Genomic DNA, 21,709 nt, shown 5'->3' with positions numbered 1-21,709 from the left:
AATATTTCATATGTTGAAATTTTTTAACTAATTAAATGATTAAAAATTTTTAAAAATAAATATTAACTAAGTATTCAGTACTAAAAAGTGTAAATTATAGATGAAAAACAAAAAAAAGTGTAAATTAATGAGACTTTTTTTACAATACTAATATAAATACTAATATAATAATATATTTGAATAATGATTATTGAGATTTTTAATTTACAATTAATCTAAATGATAACATAAACGATAGTCAATTTGATGAGATTAAATGATTTGATTGATTAATAAGTTATTAGTTTAACTGTTTTATAATATTTAATAAAATTAAGATTAAGATTATATGTATATTAGATGGAGATATTTAAATTAGTGAATAAAACAGAAAGATATTTTTGGTTTTTTAAAGCAAGAAAGTTTAAAGAAAAAAAAGATGATTTATTTTATTATATAGTATAGATAATAATTTCTAATAAAGAGGATAGATACATTAAAAAATCAATGTAGGGAAATTAAAAAGGAGCAAATTTATAAAATGTGTGTCACAAATGAATAAAATAGACTAACTATTAGGTATATCCTTACTTATTTTAATGTATATTATTTTAAGATCTAATTTGTGATAAATATATGAAACTTTTTAACTTTTAAAATTTGATGCATTAGAAAAAAAAAATTAATACATCGTTGTGGCATAACTATTTTCCTACATTTCGATATAGGTTTTTATTAAATTTTAGGTCTGTGTCAAATACACGAATTTACAGTTTTATCAGTATTAGATGTTAGTTTATTATGATTCAAAATTTAGTTTACAATTTTTAGTAATAAAATATTGATCTATATTATAAAACTTTGAGTTTTATAGTGAAATATTTTCTAAAATAAGTTAATCGAAGTTGTTTATGGTGACATACATAATGATATTTGAATATTACAAAATCACAATATGTCCATCAAAGTTGTAAACTGTGACATACTTAACGATATTTAAATATTAAAAAATCATAATAGGTCACTATTATTTTATTTGATTTATTGTTACACAAGGTGATATTACATTCTTATTTTACACTTTTAATAATTATATCTTATTTTTAGATAAAAAATATTATAAATACTTCACTTAAAATATGACAATGTTATATATGTTTCCTATTAAGATTATAGTTTTACATACTATATTTTTCGTATATGTGTGATGACAATTAAAAAAAACTTCAAAAAAAGAATAATAGTACAAGTACTTTTAAAATCTTAATATATTTACATTAAACATTATTTATTTTTTAGTAGTTAATTTTATGTTATATGATAGAACGTATAATTATGAGATATAATAGCTATATTCTATTGAATATATATATTATCTATTATTCTATTGGATATGTATTAACTATTATTCTTTATCTATTATATTGAAAATAATGGTTAAAAAATGTAAATTTGTAGTTGAAAACAAAAAAGTGTAAATTAAGTTAAATTGAAAACAAAAAACAACTTTAAAAAATCGAGAGTTGTGATTGGTCAATAAGTTTTAATAGCAACTACCTTTTAGTATATTAAAAGAAAAGATTTTATGGAAGAAAAAAATTAGAAATAAAATATGGATTTTTTAAAATTTAATTAAATGATAAAAATTTAAAACAAAATTCTCAACTTGATAACTACAAATTGTAAAAAACTATAAATTAAGTATTTAGTGAGGGTAAATTAGTGAGATGTTTTATACAAATATTAATATAAGTATAATACATTAATATATTTGGATAATGATTATTAGAACTTTTGATTTATTATTAAATTAGAAATAATGACATTCTCAATTTTCAATTTGATAAAATCAAGAACTATTATTGGTTAATAAGCTATTAGGTCAGTTATTTTTTATTAGGTCAAAAATCGACCAAGTATAATTTGTTCAGAAACATCTGAAGTTCAGAGAAAATACTTGTTCAAAAATTCCGAGAACTCTCTCAGAATTAGTTCTCTGAAGCTTCACTTCAGATCAAAATCAGCCCAAACTGAAGACATTCATTTTGAAGTCGAAGACTGAATACTGAAGAAGAGAATCTTCTGAAAAGTAGAGCTCTGAGGAGATTCTATCTGATTAAAGATCTAAAGCTGCTCAGTGTAAAGTACTTACACCACTTTGCATTGATTACTAGGAAGCTTTTTTACTTTACCATGCTTTATCCAGACAACAACATTGTCTTTGAAAAGCTTTTTGGTTAAGTCAAATGGTTGGGAATAAAGTGTGAAATGTCACATCAAATGACTTTCACACTTTATCTTTAAATACACAATTTAAGGAATCTTATTGATTTCCTTAAATGTATCCCAACAAAGTACTGTGCGGCCTAGTCCATGTCATCATGGACTTTGCCTATAAATACAAGGCTTCTCACATTTTGCAAACGACTTGGAACTTTGGCATTGCAACTTGTGAGATATACTCTAAGTAATTCTTACGAGTATTTCCTAGTTGATAGATCATTTGTATTTCAAGGTTGTTTAGATATTTTCACAAGTGTGATTATCTTTGTTCCGCAATAATCTTTGTATTTTATTTATATCAATGAATAAAATACATTGAAAAATACATCGTGACTCTTTGCCTAATACTTGATTATACATATTATTTATATAGTTTCAAGCACTTATTTCTCGTATTTACTTTGTGTTCATATCCATATCTGGATCATATTTCTGAACTAGTCTTTAAATAAGATCATAATTACTTGCCAGTCGGGTTACTTGATATACTTGTATTATCTTGTTATATTCGACTAACATCTTATGTAAGGGACTCACAATTTTTTAGTATATATAAAAATAAAGATAAAGATCCTAATTGAGTTAGATAAAATAACTCTATATTTTATTTTTATGTACAACATGCACGTTTTTTTTATGAATTTTAATATTGTTATGGATTTTCTTGACAAGAACAATAAATATATATTTGACTAATAAACTTAAGGGAAATGCTAAATACAGTTCTTTAGGGCTGTATTTAACGTGTATAAAAAAATTTGTACATTCCATATTAAAAGTCCGCCCCCTGATTTTTATGGTAAATGTACAAACAATTTATGCACCTTAAACACAGCCCTTAGGGTTGTATTTAGCAAATCCTCTTAACTTAAATCTTCAAATAAAACAATAAAGTTTAACGTTACAAGCTAAGTATCATATTCAATAAACGTTCAAAAAAAATTATTATAGAAGACACACATTAAATTCCAGATAAATTGTATTTTGTCTAAGCTTTATCAGACAAAGTTATTATATTTTTGATTTCTGATTGTGACAAAGTTATATCTAAATTTAGATAAAACAAATCAAATACAATGGTATTATTATACGTTTGAAAAGTTATATATTACTACTAGTGCTCAGGCCCGTTCATTAGACGAGTAGTCTCAAGATATATAAATCTTATAATAATTGTGAAACAAAAAGTGTATAACCAATATTAAAACTTAATGAATACTAAAGCTAAACAGAAACATATGAAATTAACTCCATATAAATATTCATTTCAGTTACTTTTTTTTCCCCCCAACTTTAGTTAAATAAAAAGAGAAACAAAAAGTGTATGACCAATATCATAACTTAATCACTAAGAAAGTTAAAGAAGAAACATATAAAAATTAACTCCATAAAAATGTTGATATTAGTTTACCTTTTTTAAACTACCTTCTGAAATGACTATTGGATCAGATGTGCGTGCTGCTTCTCCTCAGATATCGGTTTCCACTGAAATACCCCAGAATGAAGAATTTCATGATGCAAATCATGATTTACAAGACGATGATGATGATGAGAGTGAAATAGTCTTTTCTGAAGCTTCTCCTGAGACAAATCAGAGGAATTCTTGCACTGATATCATTGTTCATCCTGGTCATTACTCTAAATGGACTCGTTCACATCCAATTGATCAAATGTAGCATATGCATGGGATTATCGTAGAATAAGTCTAAATGATCAACAAGGAATCCGGTGGATCCAAACATGACATAACAAGTACAAAATGATATCAAAAGATGGCAAACGATCCTAAGCATAAAGTCAAAGTAGGGCAAATGAATCTGTGATCCACGTAAGTCCAAGCCCGGGTTCTAATGCAACCTCAATCATGCTTCTCACACTTGAATCACCCGATTACCTGAAAAGTGTACTAAACAAGGTCAACACTAGGTTGGTGAGTTGGTAGTAATGGTTCACTAGGAACCATCCAAGTCATAACATGTGTAAAGTATAGGCAAATCATGACATGTACAGTGTGCAAGTAAATCATAACTTACGGTAAACCATCGCATCACACAAGAATGTAGAGAGGGTTACTCATGGCGTACCCTTGCCACATGTTAGTACTCGCACGAGAGTCTAATCACATTAATTAAAGAAAACATAACATGCACGTCCAAACAATAAGACATAAAATAATGTATCATAAATGCATCATAACTACAACAAAAGCCACCACAGCCACAATGTTCTCAAGTATGAAATTCTCGGTAGTACGTCGTACAAATGCGCATTCTCAAGTGTATGACACTTGGTAGTACACAAACCAAACTATAAGTACAACAACATGTTCTCAAGTGCAAGGCACTTGGGAGTACGACAACCAATCATCCAAACCACAATGCATATACATTTCATATGACTTCACATTTAAGGAATCGAAGATGCTTGTATACAGAGTCACCCGCAGCCTTCCCACCTCATCTAACAACTCATTAAAAGTATCATCGTCTTCCATGTATGTAATACTATTCTAATCATATCACACAATCCAAACCAAATACATAATCCAACAACAATAGGTTATACCGTCAACAAATGAATCTAACTAGAAATCAAGCAATAAGACAAATCATAACTCAAGCCAATCAATAAATAAGTGCAAATCATGTTCTCAAGTATAAAACACTTGGAAGTACATCAATCAATCATTAAGTACGAAAGCATGTTCTCAAGTGTATAACACTTGGAAGTACATCAACCAATCATTAAGTACGGAAGCATGTTCTCAAGTGTAAAACACTTGGAAGTACATCAACCAATCACAAGTCCATTCATTCCCACCGAACAACACGTACATACACTTCGGAGGATTTTGCTTTCATCAAGTCCTAGATGCTTATATATAGGGTCACCCATAGCCTTCCCACCACATCTAACAACCCTTTGAAGGCATAACCGACTTCCATGTATGTACGACTATCCTAATAATCACAATGTCACAATCATATGCGTACACCATCCAACAATCACTCAAATAATCAACAACAAGCAATAAGTCATCAATCAAATCAACCAAAATCAAACAAGCACGTATGTACACTTTTCAGCCCGAATCTCAATGGAGTAGGGAGCTACGGAACTCAACTTGAGCGGCTATGACAAGTTAAGATTGGATATAAGCGTAAGATCCTCATCACACATTCATAACCTATAGTAATACATACATACATACATATTAATATTCGTTCATACGTTCATGATTCGAGACTCGTTTGCTCATAAGAATCCAAAATTATGTTTTGTTGGGTGGCTATGAGATTAGGGGAATGTTAGGAATTGACTTGAGATGGATTAAAACGAGTTAAAGACGTAAAGGAAGAAAGCGGGCAACAACATGGGTGGAAATGGTTTGACTAAAAAAGTCAAAAGCCAAGAACATCCAAACCCTAATTCGACACTTGAAATCTGATTTTTGTGAGATTCAAGACTCAATTCGGCATATAATCAACATGATTGAACATAACAAACATAACCCCTTTCATAATTTCATTCCATAACATCACTTTAACTCAATATTCGATCTTGACCTATTTTGACCTCACAAAACCCTAATTCGACCTAGACCTCGATTTGAAGAATGTCAAGACATGTTTTGAGCAAAATTTGACATAAGTAATGTGTATGAGACTAACCCATACTTTAAAAGTCATTCCATAACTTCAATTAAGCCTCAAATCCGATTTTGACCTAAATTATCCAAGTTGCCAACCCTAAAATCGACCCGTTAAGCTTTTAAGCCGGAAATTGACTAAGGGTTGTTTAGGTTAGACTTGAAACATGATTATAAACATAAAATGGTGGATTTGAGATGAGTTTTACTTACCAAAATTACCTTCAAAGAGTCAAACCCGAATTTGAGCTAAATGAAAAGATTTCTTGGACTTTGACCTTCAAATCCTTGGTATGATGATTAAATGATGTTAATGATGATGATTCTTGTATAAATCTTGTTGAAACAACACTAATTGAAGAAGAAATCTAGAGATTGAGAGAGATAAGTATGTGCGTGTGTTCTTAAGTGTGTTTAGAGAGAAAGAGTGAAAGAGAAATGAATGGGTGGATAAGGGAAAGTGTAAAAGTTTGGGGAGGATAAGGTTGGGTCAAATGTAATTAATTTCTTTTTCAAAACTTTTGGACTAATACCCCATGAATTAGTCTTATTCTGTCTATTTTCCATTTTTGCCACTTTTAGACTAATACTCCACGAATTAGTCTTATTCTGTCTATTTTCCATTTTTGCCACTTTTAGACTAATACTCCACGAATTAGTCTTATTCTGTCTATTTTCCATTTTTGCCACTTTTAGACTAATATTCCACGAATTAGTCTTATTCTGTCTACTTTCCATTTTTGTCACTTTTAGACTAATACTCAAAGAATTAGTAGCACAAGTTACACATATGAAGGATGAATCCGAAAGGAAAAGCAAGTGTTACATACATAATTAACGAAAGTCAATGGGTCCAACACCATAAGTGTTACAATTAACCACATAGTAAACAAAAGTCAAACATAGTCAAACGGTCAAAATTCGCGGATGTTACATCAAATCATTGGAGATACAAGTAGAGGGGTTCAGACCAGAAGAGCCACAAGCGATCAATGCTTAAATATCAGCTTCTTTTTACTGATAGAATTGAAGAAGACTGACGAGGCTATGAAGGACCCAAGCTGGGTGGAAGCCATGCAAGATGAACTCAACCAGTTTAAGAGGAACAATGTTTGGGAACTTACTCCATGTCCCAGCAATCTGAAGAAAGAACCAATTGGGACTAGGGGTGATCATGGGCTCAATCCAGCCCAAACCGGTCTTAACCCGACCCAACCCGTGACCCGTGAAATACAAAATATGTAGACCAAGGACCGGCCCATGTTTCAACGGGTTGGTTCGGTCTGGGTTATATGACGGGTTCGGTTTTTTCCGGGCCAACCCGTGACCGATACAATGTAACAATTAGCCAGAACAATGCAAAGGTTGCGGTTAAGATTTAATCAATTTTCCACAAAAGTCAAAGATTGCGGCCACGACCCACGGATGGTTTGTGAGCTTGGTCGAGATTTACTGTCTTTTAACATTTTTGATTCGAACATATAGTAGTTCGAGAGGTGATGATTTTGATCGATTGTGGATCCGATAAAGCATGTACTTACGTGTATATATATGCCTATCATGATTTTAGTATAATTAAGAGATCCTTTCTTGCATTGTTAATTCTCTAATACTTGTGTCACAATATCGCTTGATTATGTGTATGTGTTCGTTTGTTACTACATTGCATGCGTGAACATATATGGGAAAAAGAAAGAACAAAGAAGACAGTATATATATCAACATCTTCCATAGTTCCATCTCAATAATAGAAGATGACTATAATATATAAAAATAAGAATACAATACAAATTTCTATATCATATATGTATATTAGTATTAACGTGACTATCTATAATGTATAAGACTCATAATATAATACGGGTTGGTCGGGTTCTCGGGTTTTTACCCAGGTTAGCCCGACCCAAACCGAAGCCCAGAATTTCATAAAATTCAGGCCCGTGAACCAGACCATATATTTCACGGGTTGGGCTGGGCTCGGTTTTTTACGGGCGGTTTCAACGGATTCCACGGGTCGACCCGCATTTTGATCACCCCTAATTGGGACAAGAAACCAATTGCTAATTTGTTGAATTTCTATTTTAACAAATACTCACTATTATTGTCTTTTAATGAAGACTCAAGATCATGCTTTCTTTAGTAAATACTAGCTACTTTAAAGTGCTAAACATTCAATAACTTTTGAATGACAATTTCAATCTCGAACTAGAAGATTCAAACCTGACAATTTCAATCTTGAACCATAAAGATCAAAAATTACAATTTCAATCTCACAAGATTCAAAACAACAATTTCAATCTTTTAGACTGCAAGGACCAAATATGTCAATCTGGAAATGCAGGGATCAAAACTGTCAATTTCAAAACTACAGGGATCAAAACTTCCACTTTTAAAACTATAGGGATCAAAATCGTCACTTTTAAAACTACAGGGGATCAAAACTGTCACTTATGAAACTACAGGGATCAAAATCGTCTTTTCTTAAGCATCAGCAAGACGCCATCAGCATGATGTGATGTCAGCGTCTAATGTGACATCAGGTCTCAACGGGGCTTTGGAAAAATTCGTGAGTTGCTTTATTTTTTTGATGAACATTAAAATGCTTATTGCATATGTAACTCCAAAACATGATTTCTACTTCGTTAGACAACGGATTTAATTGATTCTTTTTGCATAATCTTTGTTTTTCATTAAATAATATAACTTCAGAAAATATTTCGTTTTAATATTCATTTTAATAATAAAACGACAGAAATGTTACAACACGTTTATAAAACTTTAAAACGAGATTCCCGATTTGTTATTCAACCAAATCTAGTGATTCTTTTTGCAAAACTCATGATTTTCAGTAGAGAATCTAAATCCAGAAGAAAATCCATTTTCAAATATTTATTTCTTCGGATCTTAAGAAAAAGATGTTAAACACGTTACAAATCGGCTTTGAAATCCATATGTATGAATCAAAATACTTTCAAATAACTACATAACATTGAAATACATCAAAAGAGAATGACTTTACTGTACTTAACCTTTCTTGTATAACCGTCATCATTGAGATCCCAAAATAACCTCGAAAACGTTAATTTTCGGTATGAAAATCTCTAGACACAAGCAAGGATCGTTGTAACGAACACATAATGAACAAGAATATAATACCTACTGATTTCCAGGAAGTGAACCACAAAATTTGAGAAAAAAAGATGGAGAAAAGTGAGAGAATGGTAAAACTTAGTGAAAATGGGTTATTAGATGATAATGATTATTTAAAAGGTGGTTATCATACTTGATTTAACCTAATGGACCAGATTTTATCTTTAAATTTCGTGCATAAGGATTGGGCTTGGCTAAAGTCCACTACAACAAGTCCAAAAAGTCATTTTAGCATAAAAACTAAGGCCCGAAGCTAATACGTATACTAACGGACGACTAATTAACGTCTTAAGCACATAATGGTGAACCGACACACCATATTAGCATCACATAACTCAATAACTTATTCACATATAGGCACATTAATCATCGTTTATCATCAAATTAATCGCCTAGCAATTAACGATAAACCGATAGAAGTTGCCGACTAACTAAGGACAAAGTCAAGGTCAAAGATCAAAAAGTTTAGGATGTTACATGAAGCTATCAGAATTTTCTTAGCGTTTGCAGCTCATCATGAGTTCAAAGTCTATCAAATGGATGTTAAAAGTGCATTTCTGAATGGAGAATTGGAAGAAGTTGTCTATGTTTATCAACCACCAGGATTCGAAAATAAAGAAAAACCTCATTGGGTGTACAGACTCAACAAAGCTTTATATGGTCTGAGACAAGCACCTAGAGCCTGGTATGATACTCTAACTAGACACTTTTAGATAATGGTTTTAAAAAGGGGTGCAATAGATAACACTTTATTCATCTTGCATGAGAAAAGTGATATCTTACTTGTACAAATTTATATTGATGATATTGTGTTTGGGTCTACGAATGAGAAATTGTGTGATAAGTTTTCTAAAATTATGTCTTCTGAGTATGAAATGAGTATGATGGGTGAGCTGACATATTTTCTGGGTCTTCAAGTAAAACAAACCAAAGATGATATTTTTATAAATCAGGAAAAATATGTCAGAGATTTATTAAAGAAATATCAATTTGACTCAGTTTCATCAAAAGATACTCCTATTTCTGCACCATTAACTTTGGACTCAGATCCTATTGGAAACCAGTTAATCCCACAAAATATCGTTGTATGGTGGGATCTCTCATGTACTTAACTGCAAGTAGACCTGACATAATGTTTGCAACATGCCTTTGTGCAGGATTTCAATCTGACCCCAGGGAAGCACGTCAGAATGCTGTGAAAAGGATCTTCAGATACCTTAAAGGTGTCCCCAGACTTGGTCTTTGGTATCCCATAAGCTCAAGTCTAGATCTAATGGGTTATTCAGATTCTGATCATGCAGGTTGTATGATACATAGGAAAAGTACCATAGGTGGTTGTCATTTCCTTGGTGGCAAATTAGTTAGTTGGACGAGCAAGAAGTAGACTGCAGTATCTCTTTCCACAGCTGAGGCTGAATACATTTCTGCAGTAAGCTGTTGTGCTCAGATCTTGTAGATAAAGAATCAACTAACTGATTATAGTGTTAAGTATACAAAGATTCTAATTTTCTGTGATAACACAAGTGCCATTGCCATATCTCACAATCCTATTATGCACTCCAAAACCAAGCATATCGACCTCAGGTATCATTTCATTCGTGATCACATTATAAAAGATGACATTGAAATTCATTTCATTCCCATTGATAAACAACTCTGATATTTTTACAAAACCTTTGGATGTCAAAACTTTTAAACATCTCATTAGTGAGTTAAGAATGCTAAATCGAGTGTAACATTTCAGGGGGAATTGACAAAAATATTTTTACTCTTAAAGGAAATTTTTCTCCGAAGGGAAATTTTTTGTCTCAGAAAATATTTTGTCTGAAATAGTTCGGAATCTAAGAAACTTCAGAATTTTTCGAATGAGATGGTTCAGATTGCACTATCTAACCATACTCAGAATTTTATCAAGTCAAACCTGAAGTCACTCAAAACCTTTTTATATCTGTTGGATACTTGGTTGGTATGTGGACACGTGATTTCACTGTATAACGATACCTTTTTGCTGACGTGTCACCCAAGTTGCGCCGTAAGAAAAATGAAATGCTTACTTTTGCATGAAAAGCTGTTGAATTGTTTTGGAAAATGTAGGGTCACAGCCGTTGTTGCATTAAATGCGGACGTGTAACTAAAAATTATTTCGGATTTCAAACCCGATCAAAATTACTTTTATTAAAATATTATTCTATTTTATTGGGTTTGAATTTCAAGATTCTTTTTATTTATTTTGTCTTGGAAATCCTTCGTATTCCATCATAAATATAAACACCTTCTTCCAAAATCATTCTTTCATTTTGATTTTCTTCGGGTTGTTCCACTCCAAAACAGTCCATACATGCACAATACGGAGTCGTAGATGATGGTTAACATACGTTGGCTTAAGATCTTAAAGATGAACTAGTGTGGTCTTATTTTTTGTTGTTGAAGAATAAGCCATAATAACCTATAATTGACAACAAACTAAATTAAAATAGATAGTAATAACAATAACATAAGAATTCAATGTTAAATAAATAATAATAATAATAATAATAATAATAATAATAATGATAATAATAATGATAATAATAATAATGTCTTTCACTACTTAGTCTAGTGGTAGGACACCCGGTTGTTATCCTCGATGTTGCATGTTCGATTCTTACTGCAGGGTTGGACTGTGATTATATTGAGGTATAGATCTTGCCTTTGGCGGGTCTTCGTGGAGTTTTCTGGGCGGGGGGCAGGAGGGGGTGGGGAAGCGGGTCGTAGGTTCACGGTAACCAGTCCGGATACCTGTGGTACCCAACTCCATGTCGTTCAAATAATAATAATAATAATAATAATAATAATAATAATAATAATAATAATAATAATAATAATAATAGTAATGAATGATGATGATGATGATGATTAAATATGAACAATCTATATAAATAAAAAACCTTTTTGTTAGTCGATCGTAGCTTCTTTTTTGTTGTAGGTTTTTTTCTTAGAGTTGAAAATATATGAGGAGTTTTCTATATATATAGAAAATAATAATAAAGATTTTATTATTAAAGGTCAACCATTTTTTATTAAATAAATATTAAAAAAATAGATAATTAATAAGGAGAGAGTGTTAGGCTAAAAGAGGGGATTAAGGGTGCCAGGTGTACCCCCAACCCATCTTTTAGTTATATTATAGAGGGATTTTTCTATATATATAGATAATAATAATAAAGATTTTTTTTATTAAAGGTCAGCCAATTTTTATTAAATAAATATTAAAAAAACAGAGGAATAATAAGGAGAGAATATATAAGGAGGGGGATTAAGGGTGCCAAGTGTACCCCCAACCTCTCTTTTAATTATTATAGATGAAAGATAAACTCTCAAAAATTAATTCAAATATTTAACATTTATATAAAATTTTATATATATATGGAACAGTGAATGTTGTATTGTGTCACACCCAACTTAATCTAAAAATGAATATGGGGTTGTGATAAATGGGGTTTGGAATAATAGAAGTTCATGAATCGGTTCGTAAAGGTCTTAGAGAGGTTCGATATCTACTCTTTTAGCGGTTAATGTATAAATATTGACAAGTAATTTGAATAGAATTCAAAATTATTATTTGTGATATATAATTAAGTCATATATAAAGTAGCGGACTTAGATAAAACATAATCATTGTCTTATTAATTAATTTGTTTATCTTACAAGTAAAAGAGATAACTTAGAATAAAGATAAAACTGTGTTGATATATAATTTGAAAGTAACAATAAAGAAGGGTTGAAATAACTAAAAGTTTCACCTCTTAGCTCCATTTTTAAGCTCCAACTTTAAGTCTCTAATCATAGTCTCAATTTGAAGCTTTTATACGATATATATATATATATATATATATATATATATATATATAGGGTGAGGATTCTGGAAGAAGGGGTGTTGAGGAAAGAAGGGAGAGAAGATCCTATTGACCAATCAGAACGCGACATGTGTCTAAATTAAAAAAAAAAAGCGCGGTGGCAATTTTGTAAATAATTTAAAGTTTTGTGAAGCTTGGTAAGCTTCAACTCTCAGTGGGTTGGTCAGCTTGGGTTGGGTCAGCCTGAGTTGGATCAGCTTAGTTTGGGTTAGCTTGATCAGGTTGGGTCAGCTTATGGTCTGGGTGAGTTTGGGTCAGCTTGGGGCCTGGTGAGGTTAGGTCAGCCTGAGTCAGCTTGGGGTTAGGTCTGGGTCAGTTTGGGTCAGCTTGGGGTCAGGTCAGGTTAGGTCAGCTTGGGGTTGGGTTAGTTTGGGGTCTGGGTCAGGGTTGGGTCAGCTTGACACACAATCTACACAAATATAGATTATGGGTTTTAGGTCAGCTTGGGTTCTGGGTTGGGTCAGCTTGGGTTCTGGGTTGGATCAACTTGGGTCAGGTTGGGTTAGCTTGGGGTCTGGTCAGGTTGGGTCAGGTTGGGGTTGGGTTAGCTTGACACAATTTACACATAATCTACACAAATGTAGATTATGGGTTTTGGGTCAGCTTAGGTTCTGGGTTGGGTTAGCTTGGGGTCTGGTCAGGTTGGGTCAGCTTGACACAATTTACACATAATCTACACAAATGTAGATTATGGGTTTTAGGTCAGCTTGGGTCACGTTGGGTCAGCTTCGGGTTTGTGTCAGGTTCCATCAGCTTGGGTTTTGGGTCAGGTTGGGTCAGGTTGGGGTCTGGTCAGGTTGGGGTTGGGTTAGCTTGACACCATTTACACATAATCTACACAAATGTAAATTATGGGTTTTGGGTCAGCTTGGGTCACGTTGGGTCAGCTTTGGGTCTATGTCAGGTTGAATCAGCTTGGGTTTTGGGTCAGGTTGGGGTTGGGTTGGGTTAGCTTGGGGTTGGGTTGGGTTAGCTTGGGGTTGACCAAGCTGACCAACCAAGCTGACCCAGAACCTGGCTGACCAAACTGACTCAAGCTGACCAACCAACCTGACCACCCAAGCTGACCCAGAACCCAGGCTGACCAAAAGTTTGATTTATTTACAAGAGTGCCACCGCGCAAATTTTTTTTAAAAACGGCGTGCCACACTCTTATTGGTTAATATAACCTTCTCTCCCTTCTCTCCTTAACACACCTTCTTATTTGATCTCTCTCCTATATATATATATATACGAGATGGGTACCCGCGCAATACGGTGGCGGTGGCGGCACGGGTGGTGCTATTGGCAGTGGTGGTAACGATGTGGTTATTAATCTAAAAGTAATAGTCGTAAATGGTAGTGTAGTTATTTTATAGTTAAGAGATGTATATTTTGTAACTAACTTTATTAAGAATATTATAGAGATAATAGGTGGAAATATTTAAATTAATTAACAAAAGAGTTTGGAAAAATATGGGTGTAAAATATTTTAGGAATATATTGGGTAGATTTAGTGTGTGAGTTAGGAATGTGTTGAAAATTAAGGTTATTTTAAGTATTTTAAAGGTAGAGAGTTGAAAAGGGGATAGTTTGTTTATTAATACAAGGGAAAGTGCCTGCACATTGCGGCAATGAGATGGTAGGGGTGATAGGTCATAGGAGGTGATAAGTCATAGAGTGTGATAGCCAAATGCTTTATCCGTACAGGCTCCGCCCTCGCATTCAAAAATCCGTCGGAAGTATATATCGAATGACATCTCTAACGAAAGAGCATGAAATTTTAAGAACACCCATACAATTTTTATAATTTATCGATATACTGTTTTTGAGATAAAAGATTTTGAATAAAATTAGAGGAAAAAATGATTATTGAGAAGAGAGAAGAAAATGAGTGGTTAAGATTTAAGGGTATTATCGGTATATTAGCTAAGTATGTTTAATTATTGAATAAAAAAAAGGGGTATTTTAGGTACTTCAAAATTAATTGAGATTTTCAAAAAAGGCAAAATATTTTATAAGATAGTATAGATATAGATAGTATAGATTCAGTAATAAAGGTTTGGTGATAGTGTAAATTAAAAGAGTAAAACATGGATTTTATAGGTAAAGTGCTTAATTTAGGAAATGGTAGTTTGTTTATATAAGGAGTATAGATATATGTATCACTTATCAAACAAACACATAAACGACTAACCAATTAAATGTTTTGTTACATCCTATAGTAGCATGCATAGTAATTTAAGTTTAACAAAGTATTTATAGAAATATAAATGATAACACATTGTATTTTATAATTGATTAAAAGAAAATTTTGTTATATAGTATATTTATGTATTGTATGGGTGTTAAGAATAATGAATATTGTATAAATATATTAGATTTTAAACCGTGTCAAATACACATGTTTACATCATGATCAATATAAGAATTAGTATATGTAACCAAAATAATATAGAGAACTCAAAGTGTAAAATTATACTTAAAAAGAAATTGAGATATTCAAATAACTACGTACTGAATTGTAATTCATATCAAGACTGGATGGTGTAGTAGAGTTTCTTTTATACAAACTGTTCCAAAGAAGCAATATCTTAACTTTGATTACACAATTGACCGAGTTTTCATTGATGTCTTGCAAAAAGTAATTTTATTTTTGTTGGCCATGGTTGTTAAGAACTATAAAAGTAACAGCTGGTTCATGAGATTTTCAATGATTTCGTGTGTTGTGATTTTTTGTGGGGTTTTCAATGATTTCGTGTGTTGTGATTTTATTCATATGGTTCATTTTATAAGAATTTCTATCCTGAATATAGTTTGATTTTAATTACTAATAACAATGATGATTATCCTAATTATAGCTTGATTACAATCACTAATAACCACAATATCATAATTAGTTTGATTACAATTAATAATATAAAATAAAATATTGATGTAAACATTAATTCGTATTAATTCAAGTGTTGTAACCTATCTAACTTTTAACTATATTTTGTTATTAGATAGACATAAAGTATTAACTTTTTTCAAATTGGGTTAAAGTGTAAATTTGTGATGGAAAATCAAAAAATGTAAATTAATTTAGATATGTGTTGATTTAATTAATTTTGAGAAATTGAGAAATGTGATTGGTTAATTGAAGTTATGTCAGGCTGTCTTTTAATATGTTTAAAATTGTAGCAGGCTTTTACTTGCAAGATTTACGATTATTTAGAAAACTGCTCACACTATTGAATAAAATTGACATGTACCAATAAACTAAAACAGGATTGGGATGCTTTTGAAATGACACGTGGTGTAATCCTTGATTGACACGTCTCCTTTTAGTTTACATATTTTATTTAATTGCATTTTTTAATTGTATATGTAGATTCAATTTCCTTATTAAACTTAGATTAAACTCTAACTCTTAGTTTATAGGTTAAAAAACACATTATAACCTTATTTGATTGATCGTTTTTTCAGTAATAAAGTTGTCTCTTTTTCTTTCTCAATTTTTCAACTTCTATTACTTATATTACTTATAATAAGTTAATAGCAAGAATACTTCAAAAAATTGAGTTTACGATCCGAAATCACTAGGCTATTTGCCGCCATCCTCTATGCTTATAATTTCCGATTTTGATGGGATTTTAAAACTTGAAGCTAAATCCAAAACTTTAACTAAACATATATTATCATTTTTTTATTATTATTCTGTTAAACCATAATTTATTTCAGACTCACAAATCATGTTTGAGGCATATTCGAATTTCTTTATCATACAATCTATATAGCTACCGTACATCGTACGAGTATTAGAACTAATTAATAATAATAAAGAACGTTATTTGATTTATAATTGATATTAATAATAACTTTTGGCAACTATATATGTTTGTAGTTTAAATAATGTATATATATACTTCTATATTATTATATAAAACAAATTACCTCAATATGGACTTTGAAATGACCATATTATTTTTTTCATCATTTAAACATTTTCATCTAATATACCTATAATATTTTTAAAGAAATAAAATTTACAATATAAATAATTCAACCCTTAAATAACCATACTAACCATTTTTTCATCAATTAATTTTACATTCACCATCACACCACCACCACCACCACTATCGTCGCCGCATTGCACGGATATACATCTAGAATACATGTACACTCATATTTATATATATGGACGATGAAAATTTTTATCTTTACATATACGAAAAGATAATTGAGTTAATAATTTATTGATTAATTACAGCTTGCTAATCCACAAAAAAGACTAATGTACCCTCATGTGTTAGAGAAATTAACAAACGTTAGGGTTAGGGATGACTGTCAATGAAAACAAATTGTATAGGGATATCTAGTGAGAAAAAAAAAGCACAAGTATGAAAATGCAAATCCAATAAAGCACAGGGACGATTTGTGATAATTTCTCTTAATTAAATATATATATATATTTAAAATCCTAATAATCATTATATTGAAATATATATACATATCAATATTTGTAAAAAAAAATCTCATTAATTTATATATATTTTTATTTTCTATCAATTATATATATTTTTTAACTTCACTAAATAACCATATTTAGATAACGGATAATAGCACGTGAGTGTAACCAACTATGACCAAAAGGTTATGTAATGTAACCAACTACTCGACTAGCTATGTAGTGTAACCAACTTTGTTTTTTGGGTTATGCAATGTAAGCAACCGGATACAAAACAAGTTGCCGGTTACCACCTTTATTTTTATGGGATAATGGCACCGGAGTAACCAACTATGACCAAAAAGTTATGTAATGTAACCAACTACTCGACTAGCTATATAGTGTAACCACCTTTATTTGTTGGGTTATGTAATGTAAGCAACCGGATGGAAAACAAGTTGTCGGTTACCACTTTCATCTTTATTCTTTTTTAATTAAAAAAAGGGGTCACGTGTCACATATATTAAGAATATATATTTACTAATTATTTATATATAAACAATTATATTTATATGTATATATATACACCTCTTTTCTCTATAAAATACACCACATTGATCATGGTGGCGACGGTTTTGATTTTGAAGATTTCGGCAACAAGTGACCTCTCTTTTCTACGAATCGGCGTGGTGAAACCATTTGTCTACGACGGCGAGGGAGAAATTTATATAGATATAGATATATAGTGATAGATAGAATAAGATATATTGATTGATGATGATATGGTAAATCGGGTGGGTTAATATATTTGGGTTTAAATTATCATTGGGTTGTGTTCCATAGTCCGTGTGATGAAATGAAGAAGATAAACGAAGCAAAAGAAATGAATAATTCTATAACTTTATTTTTGTTAGTGGAATTACAAAGTTGGTTACACTACATAGCTAGTCGAGTAGTTGGTTACATTACATAACCTTTTGCTCATAGTTAGTTACACTACATAACCTTTTACTCATAGTTGGTTACACTCCGGTGCCATTATCCCTAAGTTTATTTTTGGCTTAACTGGATGAAAACTTGAAGTAGCCGGTAGCTTACATGACATAACCAAAAAAAAAATGTGGTTACACTACATAGCTTGTCGAGTAGTTGGTTACATTACATAAACTTTTGGTCATAGTTGGTTACACTCCGGTGTCATTATCCCTTTAGATAAGTATCACTCTTATACATAGGTTGAAATATGATTTTGGTAAAAAGGTATAGATATATAGGGAACACTCCGATTCCGGGTATCACATTAACAGTTTGATGCTGACATGAGCACGGACAAGGATTCCCTAGAATTAGTAGTAACTTGAGGGGTACAGTTAGGAAGATCTTAACCTTTGAGTTAAAATCAAAGGTCAAGATTAAATAATCATCTTTGGATCTTAACCCTTAATTTTAAATCAAAGGTCAAGATGCTTTCAACTTTACCCCTCAAGTTGGGATAACTTGAGAGGATCTCTATCTCATGAGTACTCTAAGCACTCATGCTCCATGCTCAGATAAAACCCTTTCCCCTAATACCCCACTGATGAACGATATTTATGGTTAAATATCCTTAATATGTTTGTCGAGAATTCAACGTGCCTTGTCTTTAAAACGAAAAAAAAAATGAAATATTATTTAAGATGCTATCTAAAAAGATACTAAAAGACATAGAAAGATACATACACAATATACAAAAACTACAGTACACCAGAATCTATATATATATATATCCTAAAATGTATCTTCGGGTTTTGGGTATGTTTGTTGTGGGCAGGATTTCGATCCGTATTCATGTTTAATTTTAAGTGTTAAGGTTGTAAAAAGAACGAAAAAGTCAAGCAAATTAAAGATTACACCAAGGCTAAAAAAACCCACCAAACAAAAACTGAACTATTGGTTTTGATTTCCAAGAATTTTTGGTGCAAAACCTAAAATATAGCCCCGAGGACCCATATTCGTCATAGCCTTCATATTGTAGTTTTTTTTTTTTTAACTTGTAATTATTTTATACTAGGAACTAGCTAATCAACCCGGTTTCAACCCCGGTTAACTGATAGACGTTTTACAAATAAACCGAATGATACCCGGTAGCTTTACAATATGTTGTCGAAAAACAAAAATAAATGGAAACAAAAGTCGTATAAAAAAAGTTCTATTAAAAAAATATATTTTGAATTTTAAATAGAAAAATATGATGATGTCATAATTAAATTAATAGGATGTATGGTAATACAAAATTTAAAAAATCTTATATCATCACAATCTTTCTTTTATTAATATAATAGATACTCTCACATGTTCTGTGTCTAGGTAGTCTCTATAGGAATAAATAATGACGTCTGGGACTAGAAACACAAAACGAGGCGTATGAGGAGTCTGATCGAGAGATATTAGGGGGGTGGGAGTGGTTTCCCCAACCCCAAAGTTTCCCAAATATCCACATCACCATCTTCCAATAAAAACTCTCCACCTCAAACTTCCCTAATTCACCCCAAATCATCCCAAAATGGTGGCGCTACTCATCCCAACCCCAATTTCCACATCATCTTTTTTATTTCCATTTATTTTTACTTAACAAAATCACAAATTATTTTAAAATTAAAAAACATACCCTTTTATTATATTAAAACAAAGAAACATTACATAATACTTAAAAAAAAATAAACATTACATAATACTAAAAAACAATAAACTAAATAAATACTTAAAAAAAAAAAGAAACATAACATAATACTAAAAAAAAAACTAATCATCGAGATACGCCAAATCTTGAGCCCATACGTGCTCCGTAAGATCATATCGAAGGCGATGGTGAACTTCTTCGTCAATCAACTCCGCATACACACTTTCATCGAACACCGGTTGCACTGGCGGGTCCATTATATGGACCGGTGAGATTGCCCTCCCGTCCCTCTTAATGATCATGTTGTGTAAGATAATACATGTATGAACATACTTTCCAATTTTGTCTTTCGTTAGAGGTCGAAGAGGTCGTTGAAGAATTTTCCATTTACCTTTGAGGACACCAAAAGCTCGCTCGACATCTTTTCTGGCCGCCTCTTGCAATTTCTTGAATCTTTTTTCCTTAGGGTCGGTTGGATACGGGTATGCTTTAACAAGTGTTGACCACTTGTTGTAGATCCCATCACTAAGATAGTAGCCACGTTTATAATCTCGCCCATTCACGTGGAATGAAGAATCCGGAGCCGTTCCGTTACGCACTTTGACATACAAATCGGATTGGTTCAACACGTTGATGTCGTTGTTCGACCCCGGGACACCGAAAAAAGCATGCCAAATCCACAAATCATGTGACGCGGTGATTTCAAGCATAATAGTTGGACCGTTGTGGTCACCCCTTGTGTATTGCCCTCTCAAACGTCTAGGACATGCCGACCACTCGACATGTGTGCAATCGATGCTACCAAGCATCCCAGGCATATGATGACGAAGCTCGTGGGCCTCGAAGATGCGTGCAACGTCGTGTGACGTCGGCCTGCGTAGGTACTCTCGGCTATACAACCGAATGATGGCGTCACAAAAATAATCAAGGGTCTCTCGTGTGGTTCTGGCTGCCATGCACAAATACTCGTCATACTCGTCTGGTACGTTACCCGTCGCGAGTTGCCTAACGGCGGATGTGCATTTTTGTATCGCCGTAAAACTTTTTCTTCCTCTTGCATCATAACGTTCTTGGAAATACGGGAAGTTTGCTTCAATGTCGCGCACGATATCTAAAAACATGGTCTTGTCCATTCGAAACTTCTTTCGAAAGTAATCGTCTTCGTATTTTGGTTGTTGAACGAACCAATCATTCAAAAGAGTATCAAGACCAATTTCCCAATGCCGGTCCGTATACCGTCGAGTTTGAGGAGCACTAGAAGTTGTCGTATCTTCAAGAAAGTGTAACGCGTTAACAAAGAATTCCATAGAGCTATCGTTTGACTCGTCGGGAGAGTCGCTCGAATTATCCAAAATACCGGAAGCCATATTTTCTGGTGTTGGGTGTAAGAAATTAGTGATGAAAAGGTTGGGGTGTTTGAATTTTATAAAAATGTAGTGAAAATGAGAGTAGTTGTGTGTTGTTTAAAGAAGAAAAGAGTGTATATATATAGAGAAAGAGGTAAAAGAAAGAAAGAAAAAAAAAAAGCAACGGCTACAACAAACACGCTCCCCTCGCCACGTATCCAGCCACCACTGGCTCTTTTCCTGCGCGCGGGCCCCACTCCAATTTCTCTCTCCTCGGGGAAGCTTCCCCGTTTTCTTCCTCCTCTTCCCCACCCCGACCCACCGGCGGCGGTGTTC

General features: G+C 32.3%; 1 protein-coding gene across 1 annotated transcript; it reads right to left on the bottom strand.

The window, feature by feature from the left end:
- Positions 1–20,149: 20,149 nt before the first annotated feature.
- On the bottom strand, positions 20,150–21,394 carry LOC122597105 (protein ALP1-like). Its single transcript, XM_043769737.1, has one exon. It carries the CDS (start codon positions 21,392–21,394, stop codon positions 20,150–20,152), a length of 1,245 nt encoding a protein of 414 aa, XP_043625672.1.
- Positions 21,395–21,709: the final 315 nt, after the last annotated feature.

Source organism: Erigeron canadensis, chromosome 4 (genome assembly GCF_010389155.1).
Source record: "Erigeron canadensis isolate Cc75 chromosome 4, C_canadensis_v1, whole genome shotgun sequence".
Lineage (NCBI taxonomy): Eukaryota > Viridiplantae > Streptophyta > Magnoliopsida > Asterales > Asteraceae > Erigeron > Erigeron canadensis.
This window is presented reverse-complemented; position numbering and strand designations above follow the sequence as displayed.